This window comes from Amia ocellicauda, chromosome 15, assembly GCF_036373705.1.
Source record: "Amia ocellicauda isolate fAmiCal2 chromosome 15, fAmiCal2.hap1, whole genome shotgun sequence".
NCBI lineage: Eukaryota > Metazoa > Chordata > Actinopteri > Amiiformes > Amiidae > Amia > Amia ocellicauda.
Window position 1 is genome coordinate 1557682 of NC_089864.1, and position 20493 is coordinate 1578174.

A 20493-nucleotide genomic window follows, 5' to 3' on the forward strand; every position below is an offset into this window, starting at 1 on the left:
GGTCTGTGTGCGTGTGTCAGTGTGTGTGCGTGTGTCAGCGTGTGTGCGTGTCAGTGTGTGCGTGTCTGTACTGTGAGGGTCTGTGTGCGTGTGTCAGTGTGTGTGCGTGTCAGTGTGTGTGCGTGTCAGTGTGTGTGCGTGTGTTTGTGCTCTCCTGCACCTTTAAGAGAATATTCTCCCGATGATAAATGCAGGGTATATAGCGCTTGTACAAGAGAGAGAACTCAGTAAAACGTGAATCTTAAGAATGCATTGATTCTCTCATTGGACTGCAGCATCGATAATAATAATAATAATAATAATAATAATAATAATAATAATAATAATAATAATACACACACTTGTCAATTACATGATAAAAACACAAACGTTACATCCACCCCCCCCTCTCCCTCCTCCTCCTCGCTACATCAGTAACAAAAGGTGGGCAGATACAGCGGCAGGCAGGCGCTCCACACAGAGGCGCAATATCGCAGCTCAACACAGAGAGAGAGAGAGAGAGAGAGAGAAAGCATCTCAGTACAGAGAGAGAGGAAGAGAGAGAAAACATCTCAGCACACAGAGAGAGGGAGAGAAAGCATCTCAGTACAGAGAGAGGGAAGGGAGAGGAAGCATCTCAGTACAGAGAGGGAAGGGAGAGAAAGCATCTCAGCACAGAGAGAGACAGGGATAGAGAGAGAGAAAGCATCTCAGCACAGAGAGAGGGAAGGGATAGAGAGAGAAAGCATCTCAGCACAGAGAGAGGGAAGGGATAGAGAGAGAAAGCATCTCGGCACAGAGAGAGGGAAGGGATAGAGAGAGAAAGCATCTCAGCACAGAGAGGGAGGGAGAGGAAGCATCTCCACACGCACGGGAGAGCAGCACAAAGGCACAGCGCAGCGCCACAGGGTCCGCGATGTCCTCAGAGAAGCACGGTGGGTGTCCTGCACGGTGGCGGTTTGTCGTGTGTGTGTCGTACCCCCTCTCTTCCTCTGTGTAATTCATCATGCTATTCTCTCGGTGTGTGTGAGGAGGAAAACGGTTAACTAACGTTTGTACGCCATAAGTATCTGAGTTGTGTGTGTTTGAGATCCCTGGGTCGGTCCTCAATGTGTCTATCTGTCCGTCCGACCGTGTATTGTCATTCCTTTTCTTCTGTCTGTCACACCGACAGTGCCATTATTGCCCACCAGTCTGTCCGTCAGACATTGCTATTCTAGATCTATCTTTTTACAGCAAATGTCTCTCTCTGTGTGAAGTATAATGTTGTTGAATGGTCCATTGGATACCATATGCGTCACTCCTGTTTAGGCCAATCTACTTGCCCTGTTACTAATCAGTGCAATCTGTCCGTACCTGACACATTAACATTAACCTGTATTTATGTGCTCGAAGGAAAAGGGTCGAATGTTATTATTTAATAAATCATGTATTTACATTTACAAATTTTACCAAATGTGTGTATATATACACAGTTTCTGTATCTCCATATCTATTTCTTTCATTCCTGTCTCTTACTTTTGTTCATTTTATACTCCTTTATTTTTTTTAATCCTTCTCTCTCGCTTTCTCTGGCAGGTTATACAAAAATCAGTCAGTCTGTGCATTAGTCAGTCTGTCTGTCCGTGTATTGGTCACCCAGTCAGTCAGTCAGTCAGTCTGTGTATTGGTCAGTCCACACATTGTCAGTTCCTATCTTCCTGTTCCTTTACATTTCACCCCATCCCAGTCCTCCCCTCTCTGGCTGTAGTGTCCAGTGCACTCTTATTCCCTCTCTCCCTTTTGCTTTTTTTCTCTCTCTCTCTCTCTCTCTCTCTCTCTCTCTCTCTCTCTCTGTAGCCCGGTGAGAGAGGCAGCAGGTTATGTAACAGTGATAGATGTTATCTGCAGCCCCATTCCTCTCTCCCTTCTCCAGATCTGCTTTGACCTATTTAGTTCAGCGTGCCTTGAAGTGTACAACCAGTTAGTCAGTCTATTTGTCTGTTAGTAACTCTCTCTCTCTCTCTCTCTCTCCTTACTTCTCTCAAACAACACAGTGATAATGCTTTCTAATGACGCAGTCACTCAGCATTTCTGTATCACCCCCCCTCTTAACAACTAAGTGATAATGTTTGCTGATTGAATGAAATTAACTCCTCCCTCCCTCCTCTCTCTTTCTCTCCCTACCCCCTCCTTCTTCTTCCTCTGCCTCTCTCCCCTTCCTCTTCCTCTCCCTCTCCCTCTCTCTCTTTCTCTCTCCCAGGCTTAGACGACAGCAACCGCCACCCCATGTCCCCTCCACCATACATCCCCTCCCAGCAGGATGGGAGTACCATGCCCCCTCCCCCGCCACCCCACTTCAACCCCCAACCCTCTTACCCTCCCGGGCCCCCCCCTCCCCACCCACACCAACAGCACCAACAGCACCAACAGCACCAACAGCACCAACAACACCCCCAACACCAACAGCACCAACAGCACCCCCAACACCAACAGCACCCCCAACACCTGCAGCAGCACCCCCACGCCCAACACCACCCAGGGCCCGAGGGATACATGCAGGAGACCCAGTTCCACAGCCAGTTCCCCCCCCCGCCCTCCGGTCCCCCCCCCCCAGCTCCCCAGGGCTACACCATCCAGACCCAGGGGGCGAGCGGAGCCATGCACCCCCCCCCGCCCCCGGCCGGGTACCTCCACCCTGGGTACCCCCTTCAGCTGCAGCCCTGCACTGCCTACTTGCCTGTGTACCCACTGGGGACCTCTGTGAGTGGGACAGGGAGCAGGAGGGAGGGAGGGAGGGTTGCAAGAGTGAGGGTGGTGGAGGGTGTTGTAGAGAGGGAGAGAGAGGGTGGTGAAAGGTGGGAAAGGGTGATGGAGGCCAGGGAGGGGAAGGGAAGGGAAGGATGGAGGAGAGCTGCATTCTCTTCTTGAAGGAGATCAAAATTGCTCAACCAATCGTGTGGGGGGCAGCCGGAGTGTGTGTGTGTGTGTGTGTGCGTGTCTCTGTGGGTAGACACTGTATGAGTCCCTATGTACTGCAAGTGGGAGTGTTGCTCGCTCTCATTCTCTCTTTCTCTCTCTCTCACTCTCTCTCTCTCTATCAGTCTCTCTCTCTGCTATAGTGCTGTGTCAGTGAGTCCAGTCTGTCAGTGTGTCGACTCCTCTATCCTCTTCTCCTACTCTGTGTGACAGTCAGTGTGTCAGTCAGGCAGTCAGGCAGTGTATCTTCACTGTATTAACACAGCTTCCTCCCTTTCCCTTCTTCCTCCCTCTCTCTCTCTCTCTCTCTCTCTCACTCTCTTGCTCTCTCTCAGGGGCAACCCTACATGCAAGGGGGGCCAGGGCATCCAGGAGTTGCCCCAGGGCAGATGCCCCTGCAGATGCCCCCTGGTATTACTCTGATGGAGCCACGCCGCCCCCCCCATGATTACCTGCCTATTGCTGTGCTGACGACTGTGTGCTGCTTCTGGCCCACAGGCATCATCGCCATCATCAAGGCTGTGCAGGTTGGCCTGCCTGTTGTACTGCACTGTTACTACTGCACTGTGTGTGTCTGCACTGTGCTGTGTGTGTCTGCACTGTGCTGTGTGTGTCTGCACTGTGCTGTGTGTGTGTCTGTACTGTACTGTGCTGTGTGTGTGTCTGTACTGTGCTGTGTGTGTGTCTGTACTGTACTGTGCTGTGTGTGTGTCTGTACTGTACTGTGTGTGTGTCTGTACTGCACTGTGTGTGTGTGTGTCTGTACTGTGCTGTGCTGTGTGTGTGTCTGTACTGTGCTGTGTGTGTATGTCTGTACTGTGTGTGTGTCTGTACTGTGCTGTGTGTGTCTGTACTGTGCTGTGTGTGTGTCTGTACTGTACTGTGTGTGTGTCTGTACTGTACTGTGTGTGTGTCTGTACTGTACTGTGTGTGTCTGTACTGTGCTGTGTGTGTCTGTACTGTACTGTGCTGTGTGTGTCTGTGTGTGTCTGTATTGCACTGTGTGTGTCTGTGCTGTGTGTCTGTACTGCGCTGTGTGTGTGTGTCTGTACTGCACTGTTCTGTTCTACATATTAACAACAACTACTCATGTCTCCCTCTCCACTCCCACACACACCCCACAGGTGCGGACGGCCATTGCCCGTGGCGACATGGTCTCTGCAGAGATCGCGTCTCGTGAGGCACGGAACTTCTCGTTCATCAGCCTGGCTGTGGGCATCGCCTCCATGGTCCTCTGCACCATCCTCACTGTCGTAGTCATCATTGCCTCTCAGCACCACGACGACGAGTGGGAGCCCTAGCGATCACGCTCAGTAACCGTGGCAACCGCCTCCAGAGGACCACTGGAGGGACCAGACTTACTGACACACTGACTGACTGACACACTGACTGACTGACACACTGACTGACTGACTGACACACTGACTGACTGAATGACACACTGACGGACTGACTGACTGACACACTGACGGACTGACTGACACACTGACTGACTGACAGACTGACACACTGACTGTCTGACTGACTGACTGACTGACTGACTGACTGACTGATTGACTGTCTGACTGACTGACTGACTGATACACTGACTGACTGACACACTGACTGACTGACTGACACACTGACTGACTGACTGACTGACTGACTGTCTGACTGACTGACTGACTGATACACTGACTGACTGACACACTGACTGACTGACTGACACACTGACTGACTGACTGACTGACTGATTGACACACTGACTGACTGACTGATTGACACATTGACTGATTGATAGACTGACTGAATGACACACTGACGGACTGATTGTCTGACACACTGACTGACACACTGACTGACTGACTGGCACACTGACTGAACAACACACTGACTCATAGACTGACTGAACGACACACTGACTGACTGACACACTGATTGACTGACTGACACACTGACTGATTGACTGACTGACTGATAGTCTGACTGAATGACACACTGACTGACTGATTGGCTGACACATTGAATGACACACTGACTGACTGACTGACACACTGACTGAATGACACACTGACTGACTGATTGACACACTGACTGAATGACACACTGACTGACTCAGTTTTACAGTATTCACCATTAGTTTTGTTAATTTGTGGATTACAAACTTGAACCTGTTTTCTACTGCACTCATGTTTTTTCATATTTTAAGGATTGGATCTTATGGGGATGACAAAAGCCATGATCAAACAATGCATTCTTGGGACAAATAACAGCAACATTTGAAGAAAAGCATATTTTTGGTGTCGTTTCATAAGGAAGGTTCCCTTTTCTGTGTTTGGAAAAACAAAATGGAATCCATTTGTAGAATATTCATCAAAATAACATGAAATGCAATGATGAGGCCCTTCAAACACACAGCCTTCGGAGAGACACCGGACTCAATACAATATATACAAATGTCATCAATATCTACATCTACTGTCCACTAGGTTTCACTCCCAGGATGTCACTGGTGATATTTTATCAACCCGTGTTCACCTTTTTCACCTACGATATAATCCTCAATCCGTGATTCCCAGAACTGGTGAAAGCGTTTAAGTATTTTAAGTCTGTGTACATTTCAACACAAATAAGAAATTAAAAGGCTTTTCTGCTCTGGAATCAATTCAGAGGAGTGCGACCAGGGTGCTTCCTGGTCTTAAAGGACTGTCCCAAGCTTCAGCCTGGAAGAGAGATGATTATGAGGGGACTTGATAGAAGAAGTGCTCGACATCCTAAAAGAGACCCAAGTGGCTTCTTCGCAGTGGACAGGGCCATCAGGCAGGGCTTCTTCACACAGAGTGTTGTGGGAGTGTGGAACAGGTTCCTTCAAGAAGAAGGCTGATGATATGCTTGACTCAATTAGTAGGACCCTGTGATTTGCATGACTCAACTTTTTAAACAGTGTTTCAGTCATGTAAAATGCAAGGCCCTAGTATCAACAAGACAAACCAAAAGAGAAATGTGTGCCACACTGCCTCCACTCGCCTTCTGTGTCACATGGTCACAAAATCTCACAAAATCTCCTCCATTAACAGTCTGCTTTCAAATCTCCTGAGGCTCTCCTGTGAAGGTTCCCATCCCCACCTCAAACTCGTGACACTGCATCAATAGCAACCAAGAGGGCAGCCTGACAACCACCTCAATCATTTCTAGGAACGACTGACTTATCTACTTGACAAGCTGATTCATTGATGGATTGACTAACTCATACACTGACTGACTGACTGACTAACTGAACAACTAATCACTTGATACTTGACTGACTGAGTGGTACACAGACTGACTGACTGACTGAGTGGTACGCTGAGTGACTTGACCACAACCCTCGTTGCCAGACTGACCAAAATACAGCAAACCAATCCACAATGTGATCCGCTGACGTGCCAAGCTCACCACATCAACCCTTCGATGGATTCCAGCACGGACTGGGACAGAGAATGAACCGAGTCCTTAACCCACGGATGCGACTGAACAGACTATTACTCTGGTCTCGAGGAGAGGAAGTTGATTTGCAATGAAATGCCAAATGCTGGGATGAGATGAGAACAAGAAAATAGTGGAATGATAGTGTAGGGAGTTAACGCTGATTCCAAGCCCCTTACAACTGAGTTACTGAGAAATATATGCTTTTACTGCCAAACACAACATGCACTGGAGGGAGAGAGATCGAATTGTAACTGGAACTCCACTTGCCACACGAGCCACACGAGTGACATCTGCTGTACAGCTGGGTTGACAAACGGCCTGGGGGAGAGAACGAGGTTTGTCTATAGTGTATAAAATAATAGTACAGGAATAGGAGGGAGAGGGAGAGGGAGAGCGCACGACATACAGTTTTGTTTGAAAAGATGCAGTAATAATTAAAGTTTGAGTGCGTATGAGAGACACGGGGAGATGGTTAAAGTGAATTATTCCTACTTGCTTGCTCTGTCACTCTGCCTCTTTTCTCAGTGCCTCTCTCTTTCTCCCTCTTGCCTTCTGCCCTCCCCTATGTCATAGACCGGTCTCTCTGTCTTCCTCCCTCCCTCATCATCACTCTTTTCCCCTCCTATTCTCTCCCTCCCATCTCTCTCTCCTTCCCTCCTGGTATCCCAGCCCCCTCCATTCCTGGCTTTCAATCTATCCCTCCCTCTTTCTCTCCTTTTACATTGCATCTCTTTCACAGTCAGTGTGCAACACTGGGCCTGGACTAGCTGAGACAGAAGCTCTTAGTTTTGGGGTGAAAACAGTTGTTTGAAAGACTGATATAAACTGAAGAGGCATCAACACTTAGTTCAGAATTGTCCAACTCAGAGAATGGATTCATGGATATCTCGCAGACTTTCGGAAAGATGATTTGGTTTATAATCAGTGAAACAAAAATAAATAGAAGATTTGTTTTTGTTTTTTTCTCCTGTGCAAATGTAATTAGACTTATTGAAGGTAGAGTGATGGTTTGTGAGTTGGGCTCACAGGAGAGACTATGGTGAGACTGGTCTCTCTGCTAAGCTGCCAGCTACTGCCAAGGGAAGGGAACCCCCCACCCCCTGCATGCCGCCATTTTGGCTCAAGCTTCCTACACGCTTCTACTGAAGATGGATTTGGTTCCTCAGAACCAAAATGGTGCCAGTTTCACCATCCTTTGTAGCTTGTCTCCTGTTCTATCTCTAGCTCTGGTGTCATACCAAGTGAGACAATGTCGCCTACCAACACACCTGCCAAAAAATAGGAAACAAATCAACAATAGAACATGTGGATATTTTTTCTCCTGCCTACAAACGTGTTTGTAACAGACTTCGACTCCCAAAATCCCTTGGATGATCCTGCACCTCCCCCCTCCCACCCCACCCTCTCCCCTCTTATTGCATTTTTCAAGATGTTTTGTGGCTTTTTTCATGGCAGCCATGATAAAGAATCCCTGGACTTCTTTGCTCTTGCGGAAGGAGGGTATATTGTTTTATATCTGTAGACTACTGTAGCACACTGTACTGCCACAAGGGCCCTGCATTACTATGATCAAACAAGTTTGTACCTCTCTGTAGTGCTAGGTCTAGACTGTGCTGTACTGTACCAAACTGTACTGCAGACAATTCATTGCGTTGCTGTCATTAAACATGAGTTGTGTTAATATAAAACCATGGTAGGTGTAAGGGAAGAGATGTGGGTTGTGCCTCAGACTGGTCCTGCAGAGCGCCCAGTCCAGCAGGGTTAATAGATCAGTTGACAGCTGCATAAAACAATTTTTGTTTAATTAATGGTTTACATATCTAGTACAGCCGATTTTCCCTTAACTACAGTATTGGTTTAGTGGTATTGCCCGGGACTAGGACTGAGACCCTGCTGGTCTGGACTGTGTCTCTCCAGGACCAGGGCAGCTCAGCACTGATAATAAATGCACTTTGTTTCTTTGTTTCTTTGTTTTGAAAAACAACGTTGACCATTGCTTGAAGGAACAATCTATATGATTTTAGTTCTGTATTGCTGAATATAGCTTTTAAACTAAGAAAGGTGCCAAGTTTTGAACTATAATAATTGTCTGACAATACTTTTAAGATGTATTATTATTATTATTATTATTATTATTATTATTACTTGATTTGAGATTTAAATTGAAGACAATTGAGGTTCATAAATGACCTTGTCTATGATTGGAAATGGTCTGTCTGAGCACTACTCTACTCTAGGTAGGAGCCGACGTGGAGGCGATGACTCCAGGTCATGAAACGAAGTTCACACAAGGAGCTCAATTACTGTGGATCTCAAGGGCGCTGGGGACAGAAGTATTTGCACATCTACAATTCCACTAATTTACCTGCTGCTGATAACTGGATTGAAAGAGTTCAGTGAGTTCTGACAGTGTATTACTGCTACACAAAAGGTACCACTGTGCGCATGTATGTGTGTGTGTGTGCGCGCGCGTGTGTGTGTGTGTGTGTGTACAGTTGCATCGATACAGTTGTCATTGTTGAAGATGCTATGGACTGCCACCCAATACGAATTCACATCCACAGCCTATGAATCAATGCTTGACCACCTCGGACAAGATATCACTCATTAACAAGCAGTTTAGTCAACAACAGGTATTCAGCTTGACACGCGACTACACTGCACTGCCTCTTGCTGATCCTGCACAGCGTTCTTGGGGTCGTTTCCCATGGGGCACTGCACGGGACTGAGGAAAACAATGGGAGCTGATTTAACTTGGTGTAGTTTATGAATCCGGATTCTAACTCCCTGTCTCAGTTTATCTCTCTTCTGTATTCATACACGTATTTAAATAGCTGTGTCTATGAACTAAGTTGTTTGAAATAAAATAAAATAAATGATGGTTTGGTCCTGTGAGTGTGTATCTCTCCCCCCTTTCTTTCTCCCTCCCTCTCCCTCTCCCTCTCCGTCTCTCTCTCTCTCTCTCTCTCTCTCTCTCTCTCTCTCTCTCTCTCTCTCTCTCCCAGCCTCTCTGCTACTATTTATAGTTGGCCCTATTCTCTCTTCTCTGCTGTAACATTTGAGAGGGGTCTGACTCACTATATCTGTCTGTTGCTGTATCTATCCATCTATCCATCTAGTTATCTGCCTGTCTGCTATCTGTACACCCATTCTCCTGGTCTCTCCAATATACACTCACACACATGTATATATTAATATATGTATATGTATATTCATATCTATATAAATGTGTGTGTGTATAGGGGAGAGACAAATATATATATACTGCTCTCATATTTGTCTTTAATTGTTTACAGATCCCCCCCTCATGGTGTGTGTGTGTTAATTGTAATTGCAATCCAGGCTTGTTTCACAGTGTGAGATACAGACAGGGTGTCGCATTAACACTGCTGTGAGGCAGAGCGAGCGAGCGAGAGGGAGAGAGAGAGAGAGAGACAGAGAGAGAGTGAGTGAGTGAGAGAGATTGAGAGAGGGAGAGAGAGAGAGACAGAGAGAGAGCGAGAGGGAGAGAGAGAGAGAGACAGAGAGAGAGACAGAGAGAGAGTGAGTGAGAGAGAGAGACAGAGACAGAGAGTGAGTGAGTGAGAGAGATTGAGAGAGGGAGAGAGACAGAGAGACAGAGAGAGAGAGAGGGAGAGAGACAGAGACGGAGAGAGAGACAGAGAGAGAGAGAGTGAGTGAGAGAGAGGGAGAGAGAGACAGAGAGAGAGAGTGAGTGAGAGAGAGGGAGAGAGAGACAGAGAGACAGAGAGAGGGAGAGAGAGAGAGAGAGACAGAGAGAGAGTGAGTGAGTGAGAGAGATTGAGAGAGGGAGAGAGAGAGAGAGACAGAGAGAGAGCGAGAGGGAGAGAGAGAGAGACAGAGAGAGAGACAGAGAGAGATAGAGTGAGTGAGAGAGAGGGAGAGAGAGACAGAGAGAGAGAGTGAGTGAGAGAGAGAGACAGAGACAGAGAGTGAGTGAGTGAGAGAGATTGAGAGAGGGAGAGAGACAGAGAGACAGAGAGAGAGAGAGGGAGTGAGTGAGAGAGAGAGACGGGGATGCGGAGTGCTGAAGAGAGTGGTTGCCAGGGCGACGGGCAGACCAGACTGCTCCCAGCAGGATCACGGATTAGCCGTTTAGCCTCTCGGAGAGTCTCTGCATCTTGGAGTTCAATTAACATCCCTCCCACTGCCTGTCACGCTGCAGCACAGCACAGTGTGTGTGTGTCCCTGTCGCTCTCTCTGTCTCTCTGTCCCCGTTTTTCTCTTTGGCTGTCTTTCTCTTTCTCTTACTCTCCATCTGTAGTGTTAATGTACAGTAAATGTGTCAATGGTAAACCTCTCTCTCTGTTTGGCTTTCACTGTCTCTCTGTGTCCCTCTGTCTCTCTCTCTCTCTCTCTCTCTCTTCTCTCTGAATCCCTCTTTCTTTCTGTGCAGTGTCAATGCTGTCACTACATCTGTTAACCCCATCTCTCTCTCTCTCTGTTAGTGCAGTGTTCAAATTAATTAGTTACCACTGTGTATGAACCCTTTCTCTTTCTCTTCCTCGTCACGCTTTTTAAATGTTTTATTAAGGCCAGGATTTTACTTGATTATAGGTTTTATACACTTAACAAGGACCTTGAAACTTTTAGTCGATTGTGGTGAATAGATGATGCGCTATGCACCCTCGTAGTTTTTCTATGTTGTTTAATATGATATAATTATTTTTACTGATTGTTTCATGGTTCCTTGGTGTTTGTTTCAATAAAGTGTTTTGTAAAACTCAAACTCTTTCTCTTCCTCGCCCTCTCGGTGACGGTTTGATTGTACAGTCAGTGTGTGCTGTCAGCCAGTTAGTCTCTTTACTTTCACCACTCCAGTTGTTGTGTGTTTTCACTGTCCTCTTTCTCTCTCCTCTCTCGCTTAATGTGTCATTCTGTGTCTACGCCTCTAGCTCTCTATTTCACTTTCTCTTTCTCTTCGTCATTCTGTTTCCTGCTCTCTTCCTCTTTCTCTTCTGGTAATCTCTCCTAACTCTCTCTGTCTCTTGCCCTTGCTCTGTTTTTCACTATTAATTTCCCTTTCTGTCTCTCGTGTCGTTTGTCATTCTCTTCTTCAGTCTCTCTCATTTTGGTTCTCCTCTCTCTCTCTCCATCTTATTCTTTCTTTCAGTGTATTTCCTGTTGTCTCTCTGTATCAGTCTCCCTCTCTTGATCTCTCTCCCCATCTCTTCTTACCTTCTGTGTATTTCCTGTTCTTTTTCTCTGTAGCAGTCTCTCTCTCTTCATCTCATTGTGTTTCTTTCTTTCAGTGTATTGCCTATTGTCTTTCTGTAGCAGTCTCTTTCTCTCCCCATCTCTTCTTTCTTGACATGTATTTCCTGCTGTTTCTCTGTAGCAGTCTCTCTCTCTCCATCTCGTTGTCTTTCTTTCTTTCAGTGTATTTCATATTCAATCTATCTCTGTTTTTCTGTGTGTTTCATTCACTTTCCTTCTCTCTGTTTTTTCTCTCTCTCTGCCTCTTCTCAGACCTGTTTTTTAGTCAGTCTTTCAGTTTAGATGCACCCAAGCATGTAGTTAGTTCACTGACTGAAGGACAGACCAATAAACTGACTTCCTGACTGACTGAGTGATTGGCTGACTCTTTCCATTCATCTATCTTTGCTGCATCTGAACACCACGTACATTGCTCTCTCCCTCTGTGTAAATTAGGATCATTGGTATTCATGGTATTACAGACTCCACGGCCTGTAAACCAGTCTGAGTTTTGGAAATAATGAGGCACATCACAAGAGGGGAAAATCTTTTTCTGTGGGAACAGAGAAGGACACAGACTCACACAGACTCACGCGCTGTTTTGCGTTTTCAGTTTACCACACAGTACAGCTGAACAATCACTTTTCAGCGTCCCTGCATGGGCCAGCGTTAGCAGCACCGGGGAGCGATCACTGAGCTGCAGAGGAACCAGACCGCGTGTCTTTATTGGGGTTAATACAAGTCAGACATTTATAACCTGCCCCGTCTCTCTCTCCTTTCTGTTGATTAAGCCTGGGGGCTCCCCATGCAATATGTTTCATATATCCTCACCTTATATTTTTGACAAATAAAATAAATATATGGTTTAAAGACTAACGTGTATTTAAAATATACAGAATGCATTGAAGGAGCCTATTATTTTTCTTCCATATATTACTAACATATGTTTCTCCCAATGATTGTAAGGGTCTAATTCAAGACTGATTTGACTGATACTCCAATACTATTTTTATTGGATGTAGTATTTTACATGACATACTCCAATAGTCAGGTCATCATAGCCAGTTTAATTCTGATGGTCTGGTTTTGCAGCCCAGTGCAAGGTTAGCCCCTATACCCCTAGTCTGGAAGTCACAGTAAGGAGTCACCAGCGCAGACCCCAACAGTTGGGGTGGCCAATCAACAGTAGCCCCCAACAGTCAGGAGATCACTGTCAGGAGATCGCCATCCACGGTTGGACATTGTATTAGACCACAAATTAGGATCAATGCCCTCCATCCCCCTGTAGATCCTACAGATATTTTATACACAATCTGGCTTCACACCCCAGGACATGCATATAGCCAGGAGGTCCATCCAAGAAGATGCCCTCAGTCTTGAAATGACAGCCAACAGCTTCTCATTCCAGACTCCTGTGGTGAGGTTTGACTACAGTCTGCCTAATACCCATGAGACACATTGTCAGCATGCATGCCTGAGAGAAGAAACCAAAGCGGATCTCAGATAATGCTCTTGTAATTTCCAGTCTTCCCCCCATTCTCTCTCTCTCTCTCTCTCTCTGTCTCTGCGCTCTCTCTGTGGTGCATTACAGGCCTCCTCCCTCGTCCTCTATCTCAGCACGGTCTTCTCGATGTACTGGCACAGACAGGGGGTGTTGGTCCTCTGGCAGTGCAGGGGGCGCTGTTCTATGGGCAGCCTGTGAGACACCAGCAGTTTCACATAGATGGCACTGTAGGTCATCAGCAGCTGGTAAGCCATTGCCTGGAATTGAAAAATAGCGATAGAGCTTGTAAATCAGTATAATTAAAGATCAGACGGCGGCTGTACTCTTGTTAATGGTAAACTGCTACTAATCCGCTGTGCACTTGCCTGTGGGGGCCCCTCGGGCACCAGGCTGTAGTTCTTTGTGAGCTCTGGCGCCCCTCTGTGGTCACTTGGGGAAGTGCGGCCAGTTGGGGTGTCCCCTTCCTCACCCACAAGCAAGGGAGTCTCCTCTGAATCTGCCCCCCTCTCTGACGTCTCGGGGTCAAGGGCCTCCACCTCTGTGACCAACAGCAGGTGGGCGAGTTTCTGCCGCAGCATGGCCTGAGAGAGAGAGAGGGTACCATAGAGAACTATACTGTGAGGCATACACTGTACTGTACCACACTGTCATGTCCTGTGTGTGTCTCTATTGTACCACACTGTCCTGTCCTGTGTGTCTGTACTGTACCACACTGTCCTGTCCTGTGTGTGTGTGTGTCTCTATTGTACCACACTGTCCTGTCCTGTGTGTGTCTCTATTGTACCACACTGTCCTGTCCTGTGTGTCTGTACTGTACCACACTGTCCTGTCCTGTGTGTGTGTGTGTCTCTATTGTACCACACTGTCCTCTCCTGTGTGTGTCTCTATTGTACCACACTGTCCTGTCCTGTGTGTGTGTGTGTCTCTATTGTACCACACTGTCCTGTCCTGTGTGTGTGTGTGTCTCTATTGTACCACACTGTCCTGTCCTGTGTGTCTCTATTGTACCACACTGTCCTGTCCTGTGTGTCTGTACTGTACCACACTGTCCTGTCCTGTGTGTGTCTCTATTGTACCACAGTGTCCTGTCCTGTGTGTGTCTGCACTGTCCTCTGTGTCTCACCTGCAGCTGAGCCCTGGCGAAGCTCCTCTCCTCCAGCGCCTCACAGAGCTGAGACTGACAGCCGCTCAGGTCGAAATAGACAAAGAACAGCTGGGAGAGTTAAGGAGCTGGAACTGGGAGAGAGAGTGTGAGGCTGGGGGTCAGTGCGCGTCAGGGTGCGTGACAGGGAGTGAGTGAGAGTGTGTCAGTGTGCGGGGGGAGGGGGGCAGGGGGAGTATGTCAGTGAGCATGTGTGAGTGTAGAGACATACACACATGAGACATGGAAACAATTGCACTTATAATCTGACATGGACAATAAGAGAAACACCACACAGACAGGGATATGCACAGATTGAGAGACAGACACAGGCAGACAGAGGGATAAACACAGACAAAGCACACAGACAGACTCCCCCCCCTCCACACGCACACACATAAATGCTGTAGCACTACGAGGAAGGATACTTGGTGCAGACTGGTGCAGTTGTGCACAGTGTCCGTCTCTCCCACCAGCACCCTGTACTGGCTGAGCGCCTCATTGACCGGGACCAGCCTGATGTCAGTGTTAATATTGATCTGAGGGCCGAGGACACGGGAATCAACTACAGCACAGAGGCTCCGAGAGAGAGGGGGAGACGGAGAGAGGGAGAGAGGTGGAGAGAGAGGGAGTGGGGAGAGAGAGAGAGAGAGAGAGAGAGAGGGGGAGTGGGAGAGAGAGGGGGGAGTTGATAGATAGATAGATAGATAGATAGATAGATAGATAGATAGATAGATAGATAGATAGATAGATAGATTTATGCAGTTTTGCATGGACTGACCTGTCTGTTGTTTCTGCTGAGGAGGATGAGGAGGAGAGATGTGAGGAAGACAGAGAAGGCGCTGACTGACAGGCAGAAGAGCCAGAAGTACGTCTCCAGGTACTGACTGAGATAGAGGTGCAGGGAGGAGTAGATTCCACACCAGAGCACGATGTACAGAGCCTGGGGGAGAGGGGGGAGAGGAGAGAGTGAACCTGGCTGAGAGATTCGATTATTACGGCTGACAGCATGACTGGCCGGCTGCCTGAGTGACTGACCGGCGTGAGGAAGAGGTGGAAGTGGGAGGAGTTGAAGAAGAGGAACCTCCTGACAGCAGGGGGGTCCAGAGCATGTAGGAGAGGGGGCACGAAATTCTCCTCTGGGATCTGGAACAAAGGGAGGAAACAATTAATGGGATATCCGAAAAAGAATGACACTCTCCTGTATATCTAGTTTACTACAGCCCCCTATTGTAACAGCACTACTCTACTGCAGTGTTACTACAGCCCCCTATTGTAACAGCACTATTCTACTGCACTGTTACTACAGCCCCCTATTGTAACAGCACTACTCTACTGCAGTGTTACTACAGCCCCCTATTGTAACAGCACTACTCTACTGCACTGTTACTACAGCCCCCTATTGTAACAGCACTACTATACTGCACTGTTACTACAGCCCCCTATTGTAACAGCACTATTCTACTGCACTGTTACTACAGCCCCCTATTGTAACAGCACTATTCTACTGCACTGTTACTACAGCCCCCTATTGTAACAGCACTACTCTACTGCACTGTTACTACAGCCCCCTATTGTAACAGCACTATTCTACTGCACTGTTACTACAGCCCCCTATTGTAACAGCACTACTATACTGCACTGTTACTACAGCCCCCTATTGTAACAGCACTACTCTACTGCACTGTTACTACAGACCCCTATTGTAACAGCACTAATCTCTCTGGAGTTCAGCCAGGGGCAACAGACATGTCGGGGGAACAAAGCTTACTGTTCTCAGACTATTAACTAAAGTCATGCACGGCACAATGAAGGCACACTGCAATTTGGAGATACCTCCACTAGGGGGAAGGAAATCCTAAATCAAAATGCAAAATATCGATCTGCACGCAGTACCACACAGTGACCACAAGGTGCCAGCACAGAACCAGATCCCACTAAACGTATTATTGTAATATTCCTATGCTTACGTAGTTTGATTGTTCAGTTTAGATTCATTCAAACCCCACCTCAGCAGACACAAAAAATGATCTGTCTGACCTACACACCTAGTTCTTGAATAAAACCTAAATATATAAACCAATACAACACAAACACAGACACTACAATGTGCTGCTCTGCTGATACAGTGGCACTGACCTCTATGCCCTCTCTGCTCAGGAGGGCTCTGCTCAGGGGCACATTGAAGCGCAGAGTCCAGGGGGAGGCCGATGGGAGGGCCAGCAGCAGCTGACCGTTGTGCAGAGCTGAAACACACACAGAGAGAGGTATTGACAGTGGGCGGTCTCGGGCATGCTTACACTATTCTGCCATTTTCTGCACAGCACAGCAATCCTGTGCACTTTCTTATTAATTCATTAATGATTGCGGATGTATTTGATCATTTTACTGTAACTACTCCTGTTCCCGTGGTACAGACCAGGGACATTGTGCACTGAGATTTATTGTACATTTTACTAGTTGTATTTACTGCACTTTGAAATTAAACTAATGATAATTATATTTTAATAACTACAAATATAATAAAAATATGATATGCATTATGACTATGTGGGAGGCTACTCACCATTGGTCCGGTGATGTGTTCTGCTGCCCTCTGGTTGGATCTTAACTTCACAGGACTCCTCCGACGGGCCAATCCCATTCTCCATAGTATATGTATTTTCAGTGTGTTTATTTTTATATTTATTGTGTCTGTATTTTTTATTTTCTCCCCCGAATGTCCAGGAGGGCTGCAGTTCACTGCGCTGTAGCTGAGACTGTGGACAGAGAGCAGGACATCAGGTTCACATTCACATAGCAGTGTCTACTGCGGCTCACAGAGCGCCTGTCTTTGCTATATTGAGGAACCCAGGAGAGGAAGTAGCACGGTGGGATCGCATTCATGGTTCAGGATGCTTATTTAATTTAACTAGCTACTTAACATGAAAATAGTATTATTATTATTGCACATTTATTGTGGACCATTGAGTGTTTGTTTGGTAAAACAGCAATACGTTTTATGAATTATAATTATGTGTTTGGTGGGGATGGTGTTATTTCTATGCTATTTCTTTAATCTTTCTAGTTCTTTTATATCTTGTTTTCGGTTTCTTCTTCATCTCATGTCTTCCGGCAGACAAACACCGTTCGCATCAGTGGAGCAGAAGAACACCTCTCTACTTCCCTATTACAAATACAGTATTCTTACAATGAATTAACTCTAAATGGCTTGTTATTTTGTTAGCAAAAAGTATATAATAATCGTATTTAATTTAAAATACTTCAGTTGTGAAAAGTAAATGGATAGTTATTTTATAATAGTATATAAGATTTTATTTTCATTTTAAATGCTTTGGTTGCAAAAAAGTACGTTGGTTTTACTTGTTAGAATAATTTGTAATATAAAATGACAGTTTTTAATATAGCTCTGTATTCTAAAGGACACAGTTAATATATACATATAATTAAGTTTAGATTAATATGCTAGTGTGCATGCAAGGACCCCTGGGGCTGCTGACCTCTGATCCTGATCAAATAGAATATTTCAGCAGCCCCAGGGGTCCTTGCATTTGCATTTGATCCGGATCAGAAATAGCCATGTAAAAGCACCAAAGCCAAACAAATGAACTTGTTATCCTCAATGTTACCAACTGTTTCCTGCAGCTCTGATAAAGGAAGTCTAGAAGAAACAGACATTTCTTAAAATCGAAAACACACATGTTGAAACGCTGAGAAGTTTTAATTTTCTTCTAGATGTAAACTGTAGTTAGCTTTAGTGATCAGGTTTTTCTCCATTCGTCTGAACACTAAGCTGATTATTTCAATTCGTTCAAATTATAACTCGTACTATCTTACTCATTCTCTCTATCATTGTCTCTTTCACCACAAGGTGGGAGCATTGATTGACTGTAGCTATATCAAATTCTATAGTGAGTCTCTAGTGATCAATTATATTTAAGAATAGAAGAATACACACCTACTGTCTTTATTTTGCTGTGTCTGTTTTCTCCCCGTGTCCCCCTCTCTCCTTTCCTTTAGTCAGCAAGAGAAAAAATAACATGCAAACCATGAAAAAATATACAAAATGTTATTCAGTGAGACTGGAGAAAATATCCTTCCATTTCTGTTTTTTTCTATCTAAACGTTTGTGATCTCTCTCCCCCCCTCATTCTTTCTGTTTCTCTTCCCCTCTTCATCTGACGGATTATTTCTGTCATCTGTTTATCTCTACTACATCCTCCATCCTCCCATTGTCTATCTCTCCACACTACCGTCTGCCTATCTGTCTGTACCTCGGCTTGTGTGTTGCCTGCAAAAGTTCCTCTCTCTCTCTCTGCCTTCCTCTGGTTCTTTTGCATCCATCCCCCAGTGTGCCTTCCTCTGATATGTCTGTCTGTATCACAACTTCTTTTCTTTATCTCTCTCTCTTTCAAAGTGCGTATTTACATATTTGACAGGAAATGGGCAACAGAGTGTAAATAACCTGTAGTGCCAAAGTTCATGAAACGCTTAGTCCCCACACCCCCTCCTGATTAGCAGGGCAGAGTTAAAGTACTGTAGAGCTCAGTCAGCCTCTGTGTGTGTAAATCTCCCTCTCTCCCTCTTTATCTCACTACAGTGTGAAGGGTGAAAGTGAGGTAGTGTCTTTATTTACTTTCTCCTCTCTCTCTCTCTCTCTCAATTCAAATTCAAATTCAAATGTGCTTTATTGGCATGACAAGATTACACCCGTTTTGCCAAAGCAAGTACAGGGGGTTCCACAGCAAAACATAGAACAGCGCAGTGGCAATAATACTGTATACATACAATACACACAAGTTTACAGACATTACATACATTAATATACATCGAACATACACACACACTCTCTCTCTCTTCCCCTTTCCCTCTACCCTCTCCCCCATCTCCCCTTCTACTCTTCCACTGTGTCCCTACCTCTCCTTCCCTTTGTCTCGTCTTGGTCTCTCTCTCTTCTCTCTCCTCTCTCAGTACTCTGCAGGGTGAGTGCAGACTGCATGACTGAGATCAGAGCCAGCACATGACTCCAGGAATGTACCGCAATGACGAGGTTAGAGAGAGAGAGAGAGAGAGAGAGAGAAGGAGACAGAGAGGGAGAAAGATAGTTCTCTACTACAGTACACCGACACTGACTGACAGACTGGACGCTGCAGTACATTGACACTGCCCTGTTCGAGAGAGTGAGAGACTGAAGCACAGAGAGGCGAGCATCTACTTGCATTTGTTGACGTGGATCAAACTACGCTGATCTCCACAGATACTGTGTAGCCTTGTTATCACTAACAGCCACAGCCGCCAGCCCCACCCCCGCTCTCAAGAGCCTTACCTTGTGCAAAATAACAGTCTGTGAGTCCTGTGGAAACCCGTGGTGAGAATATAGAAGGCTAGACCGCTGCTGCTGCCGCTGCTGCTTCTCACCACATCCTGTTGCTGTAGCAGAGTTGCAGAAGTGAAACACAAACACACACTTCAGTACACCAAGACTCCAACACACACTCACATAGACGTACACTTCAGTGACACCAACACAGAGGCATAAAGGCACACAAACTAACACACACACACAGACACAAACACACACTTCAAGGGACAAAAATCCACTCACTCACACATCAGCACACAGACAGACAGGCAGAGACAGATACACACACACACACCTAGGAACACACAAATCACTCACACTTCAGCACAAACACAATCACAGCATCAGAGATTGTGCACTGGCTGGCTCTCCCTTTCGCTCACATACATGCAGACGAACCGTCTCTCTCTCTCTCTCTCTCTCTCTCTGGCTGTCTCTCGGTCTCTCTCTCTCTCTCAATTCAATTCAATTCAATTCAATTCAAGGGTGCTTTATTGGCATGACAAACAGTTTCGTAGTGTTGCCAAAGCAGTTGATATTATATACATACATTGAAAAATAATAAAAGGTAAGAAAAAATAAATAAATAAAATGAAACAGTAACATTATAATTTATAAATAAAATCTTAATAGACATGTACATTTCCTTTATTTATAGTTTACAAGTTACAGCTGGTGCTCATGTATGTTTTCACAGTGAGCCCCTCAGGCTGTGGCAGGCGGCTACATATTGGGCCTGTGTGTGTGTCCCTCCCCCAGGAGGATAGCTATTTTTTTTCATTTATCAATTCAGAGAATGATTTTATAATATTTATGAATTTATTAAAGAATGTGTCCCTTATTTTGGCATATTTATTGCAGTGGAGGAGGAAGTGCATCTCTGTC

The 20493-nt window shown here is 45.9% G+C and overlaps 2 protein-coding genes across 7 annotated transcripts; one reads left to right on the forward strand and one right to left on the reverse strand.

Moving 5' to 3' along the window:
- Positions 1–461: 461 nt before the first annotated feature.
- prrt1 (proline-rich transmembrane protein 1) lies at positions 462–9263 on the forward strand. Its single transcript, XM_066724338.1, has 5 exons — positions 462–914; positions 2222–2354; positions 2496–2721; positions 3273–3464; positions 4062–9263. Exons 1-5 carry the CDS (start codon positions 896–898, stop codon positions 4236–4238), a joined length of 747 nt encoding a protein of 248 aa, XP_066580435.1. The 5' UTR covers positions 462–895; the 3' UTR covers positions 4239–9263.
- A 2934-nt stretch (positions 9264–12197) lies between these two features.
- tmem268 (transmembrane protein 268) lies at positions 12198–19971 on the reverse strand. Of its 6 annotated transcripts, none has more exons than XM_066724220.1 (10): positions 19573–19971; positions 18205–18260; positions 16813–17005; positions 16386–16492; positions 15285–15392; positions 15028–15189; positions 14675–14785; positions 14229–14318; positions 13471–13686; positions 12198–13362 (listed from the first exon to the last, which is right to left on the reverse strand). In XM_066724220.1, the coding sequence occupies exons 3-10, from the start codon at positions 16895–16897 to the stop codon at positions 13210–13212; spliced, it is 1032 nt and encodes a 343-aa protein (XP_066580317.1). In that variant the 5' UTR covers positions 16898–17005; positions 18205–18260; positions 19573–19971; the 3' UTR covers positions 12198–13209. The 6 variants fall into 6 exon arrangements, with proteins under 6 accessions (XP_066580317.1, XP_066580320.1, XP_066580318.1 ...); XM_066724223.1 differs by having other exon boundaries at positions 18209–18260; positions 19573–19705; XM_066724221.1 differs by lacking the exon at positions 19573–19971 and adding an exon at positions 19164–19444 and having other exon boundaries at positions 18209–18260.
- Between the last annotated feature and the right edge of the window lie 522 nt (positions 19972–20493).

Excerpts from the sequence above, each read along its gene's own strand:
- prrt1 (XM_066724338.1), top strand. Across the intron at positions 2,355-2,495 it reads TACCCTCCCGGGCCCCCCCC|CCCAGGGCCCGAGGGATACA; the intron begins TCCCCACCCACA and ends CGCCCAACACCA. Across the intron at positions 3,465-4,061 it reads CCATCATCAAGGCTGTGCAG|GTGCGGACGGCCATTGCCCG; the intron begins GTTGGCCTGCCT and ends CACACCCCACAG.
- tmem268 (XM_066724220.1), bottom strand. The coding sequence starts at position 16,897 with ATGGAGAATGGGATTGGCCCGTCGGAGGAGTCCTGTGAAGTTAAGATC. Across the intron at positions 14,319-14,674 it reads ACTGCACCAGTCTGCACCAA|CTGTTCTTTGTCTATTTCGA; the intron begins GTATCCTTCCTC and ends TAACTCTCCCAG. Across the intron at positions 13,687-14,228 it reads TCGCCAGGGCTCAGCTGCAG|GCCATGCTGCGGCAGAAACT; the intron begins GTGAGACACAGA and ends TCTCTCTCTCAG.